The sequence below is a fragment of the Juglans microcarpa x Juglans regia genome, chromosome 4S (assembly GCF_004785595.1).
Source record: "Juglans microcarpa x Juglans regia isolate MS1-56 chromosome 4S, Jm3101_v1.0, whole genome shotgun sequence".
Taxonomy (NCBI): Eukaryota; Viridiplantae; Streptophyta; class Magnoliopsida; order Fagales; family Juglandaceae; genus Juglans; species Juglans microcarpa x Juglans regia.
In genome coordinates, this window is record NC_054601.1 from 19,320,544 (window position 1) to 19,324,414 (window position 3,871).

General features: G+C 39.7%; 1 protein-coding gene across 1 annotated transcript; it reads right to left on the minus strand.

Annotated features, from left to right (window-relative positions):
• Positions 1-255: 255 nt before the first annotated feature.
• On the minus strand, positions 256-1,307 carry LOC121262103. Its single transcript, XM_041164523.1, has 2 exons — positions 924-1,307; positions 256-624 (listed from the first exon to the last, which is right to left on the minus strand). Exons 1-2 carry the CDS (start codon positions 1,305-1,307, stop codon positions 256-258), a joined length of 753 nt encoding a protein of 250 aa, XP_041020457.1.
• Between the last annotated feature and the right edge of the window lie 2,564 nt (positions 1,308-3,871).

Below are 3,871 nucleotides of genomic sequence, written 5' to 3' on the forward strand. Positions count from 1 at the left end.
TTAAATCCAACAATCAATTAATTTAAAATAAAGAATAATTTAAATGCATCACAATAATAAATATTAAGAAAACACAACAAATTATTTTGCATAATTTGAAGATTATAAAATAAACCATTTAAAAATATCCGATAATTTTAAAATAAGAGAATAAATTTTTGAATAAATAAAAATAATCCTTTAGTAAAAATACACTAAAATATGGGGTGTTACACCCAATCTCTAACTTCGAATTCTATACTCCTCCTACGGTTATCAGCGTAGCTCTTCAATCGACTGTGTCGTTCTCATCCTTTCTCTGATTGTGTGAACATGATCCTTTATCTCTTGTAAGACTTCTAGTCCAATCACCTTACTCTTTCCTACTTCGTCCCAATGCAGCGAGGATCTGTACTTTCTGCCATACAAGGCTTCATAGGGTACCATCTGAATGGTAACCTGAAAACTATTGTTGTAAGCAAACTCTACCAGAGGTAGTTGCTTCTCCCAAATTCCTTCATGTTCCATTATACAAGGTCTAAGAATATCTTCCAATGTTTGAATCATCCTCTCTGCTTGTCCGTTTGTTTGCAGATGGTATGCACTACTAAACTTCAAATTGGTTCCCATCAAATTCTGCAAACTCTGTCATAATCGAGACGTAAAACGAGGGTCTCTATCTAACACGATAGTCTTAGGTACTCCATGCAATTTGACAATCTCCAATACATAAATTCTTGTCAATACCTCCAAAGAATCTATATTCTTTACAGGTATGAAGTGAGCACTTTTTTTCAGACAGTCGACTATCACCCATATAGTATTATTCCCAATTGAGGTCCTTGGAAAAACCACTACAAAATCATCGAGATATCTTCTCACTTCCAATCTGGGATTGGTAGTGACTGTAATTCACCTTCCAGATTCTATTGTTCTACTTTAACCAGTCTACAAATAGAAAACTTATTCACGAATTCTACTACATCATTCTTCATTCTTTCCCACCAAAAATACTGCTTCAGATCCTGGTACAACTTCGCACTATCGGGATGAGCGGTGTAAGGTGTTTTATGAGCTTCCTTTAACACCCTCTCCTTTAACTCTTGATCCGCTGGGATGACTATTCGATTCTTGTAAGATAGAGTCACATCTCCTCTTATACTGAAGTCCTTCGGTCCTTTCGACCGTTCGACTTTTCTAATGACTTCTGCAAGCTTGTTGTCCTCCTTCTGACAATCTTTTAGTTCCTTGAAATCCAATGGAATGAACTCTTGGACTGCTGTCAAAACAACTTCCTGACTACAGTCCTCAATCAACAGTTTCCTCATACTGCGAAAGAGGGAACTTACTTTCGATGATGGAACAAACAAATCTTCTAGTCTACTCTAGCAACTCAAAGCATCAGCTACCATGTTGGCCTTTACAGGGTGGTACTTGAGGTCAAATTAATAGTCACTAATTAGTTCCAACCATCTTCTCTACCTCATGTTAAGATTCTTCTACTCAAAAAGATACTTGAGGTTTTTGTAATCCTTGAAAACTTCACACTTTTCGCCATACAAATAGTGTCTTTAATTCTTGAGAACAAAAACCACTACAACTAACTCCAAGGTGTGAGTAGGATAATTCTGCTTATGATCCTTCAGTTAACATGAAGCATAAACGACTACCTTCCTCTCTTGCATCAGTACACATCCGAGTCCTACTTTAGATGCATCACTATATCACAAAAGGTTTAAGAGGCTCCGACAGCGTAAGTACTGGTGCGATTGTAAATATTTTCTTCAATTCAAGAAAGCTCACTTCACACTTATCATTCCAGATAAACTTCACATTCTTCTTCGTTAATGTTGTAAGTGGTCCAGACAGACTGGAGAATACTTCCATGAACCTTCTGTAATAACCAGCCAGTCCTAAGAAACTTCGAACCTCATGCACACTGTTCGATCTCTACTAGTTTGTTACTACTCAATCTTGCTCGGGTCTACCGCTACTCCTCTACTAGAGATCACATGACCTAAAAACTTCACTTAACGAAGCCAGAACTCGCACTTCTGATCTTTAAGTATTGTCAATGTCATACTTAGATGATTTCTATGCTCCTCCTCGCTCTTCGAGTAGATTACGATGTCATTAATGAATACGACAACAAAACTATCCAGATAAGGTCTGAATATTTTGTTCATCATTCCATGAATGCGGTTGGAGAATTGATTAACCCAAAAGGCATCACCAAAATAAGCTTCTCTAACCTAATTTGGGCATTACACACTATGATTTTTAAAACACTACACGTGGTGCTACTATCGAGGTTACTATTCACACCGAAAAAAGTAAAAATAAGTTTTGCACTGTAAAATCCTAACTATACATAATAGCCGTAAGGTGCAAGTCGTTTACTAAAATTCAACTCTGAAGTCCTCGAAATAAACAAAACGTGTTTTCGAACAAGTGTTTCATCCGAAACTTGAAAATAGGTTTATTGCGCCATAAAATCCTAAATACACAAATGAAACTAATGGCGTAGGCAGTATCCCATTCTAACACTTCTAGGTACCTCAAATAAATAAAATTGCACTACTGGCACCATAATGAGTGGCTAAACTGACTCTGCTAACAGACTAAAACCTATGCAATTGAGTAAATTTGTGAAAACTTTCGGGTTCTCACGAGATTCATAAAGCCTAAAGAAATTCATCCTTAAATTTCTGGTGGGCTGTTACATGATCCTTTCCTAGTGGGCTGGGCCTAGTCAATTTTGTTATCAATAGATGCCCCTGATTCTTAAGACTGACTTGTCCAACAAGAGAGCCTTGGAAATCTTCCAATTAATCAAAATAGAGATGATTCGTGGAAACTACATGCAGATGAACATTGGAAACGTGTCCCTAGTTTTTCCTCGTCGTGTGTGGCAATGAAGCTCTTTTAGGGCAGACCTCAAGGAGATATGTAAATCCCAGTAGGGCCAATAAGGATTTCCATCTAGGATGCTTGCTTGTGTGAACATTTGTAGGATAACTAAGCGAGTTTGTAGTTGTGTGTGAACGTTTAGCGATCCTAAAGGGGGATGCGCATATTTCTGTTCTTATTGCTGCTGGTGCTAGTGGATTTTTTGCCCTGTTGAGGTAATTTTTTGCTTGAAGGTTAGAGTGTTTTTGTTGTGATCTGGACTTAAATGGTCAGGGAGCCTGTCGACTATATGGTTCATCTCAAGCAGTTTCTAAGCCCGTCAAATCATTCCCGAAGGTACCCTGCGAGAGACGATTGTTTGGCCCGGAGACCCGTTCCCGCAGATAACCTATTGGCGGCTGTTATGGCAAGAATGTCGGCCCCAATCACATATGAGTTGTTAACATCTCTTGCTAAGGTGGCAGAAGGTGTTTCTCGACAATGTTGCTTTGGTGCAAGTGTAGCTCCGATCGAATGCACGTTGCTAACACTTAGCTTTGTTGAGGCGTGGGAGATTTGCTCGACTACTCATTAGGCTAGGCTAACCCTAATCAGATGTGTGTGAGTGTTAGTCCTGATCACATGCGTGTTGCCGAAGGAGATGCCCAATTGCTCATCAAGCTAGGCTAACCCTGATTGAATGCACGTTGCTAGCCATCATCGCTCGGATGGGTGCAAGTGTTGCCGCCGATCGCATGCGCATTGCCAACACTTGGCTTTTGTTAAAGGAGATGCTTGACTGCTCATTAGGCTAGGCTAACCCCAATCCCATGCACATTGTTAGCCATCATCACCAGAAAGGATGCGAGTACCAGCCCCGATCGCGTGCGCATTGCTAACACTCGACTTTGTAAGCTGGCTAGAGATGTTGCTCGACCGTGTTGTTACGGTAGGTGCTTGACTCTAGGATCGCCGGCAGTCCTGAGAAGTCTTCTCCAAAAAT

Bases quoted from the DNA above. Each gene is read 5' to 3' on its own strand.
- LOC121262103 (XM_041164523.1), bottom strand. From the start codon at position 1,307: ATGAGGAAACTGTTGATTGAGGACTGTAGTCAGGAAGTTGTTTTGACA. The intron at 625-923 runs GTTAAAGTAGAA...CGATTATGACAG, and splicing joins AGTTTTCTATTTGTAGACTG to AGTTTGCAGAATTTGATGGG.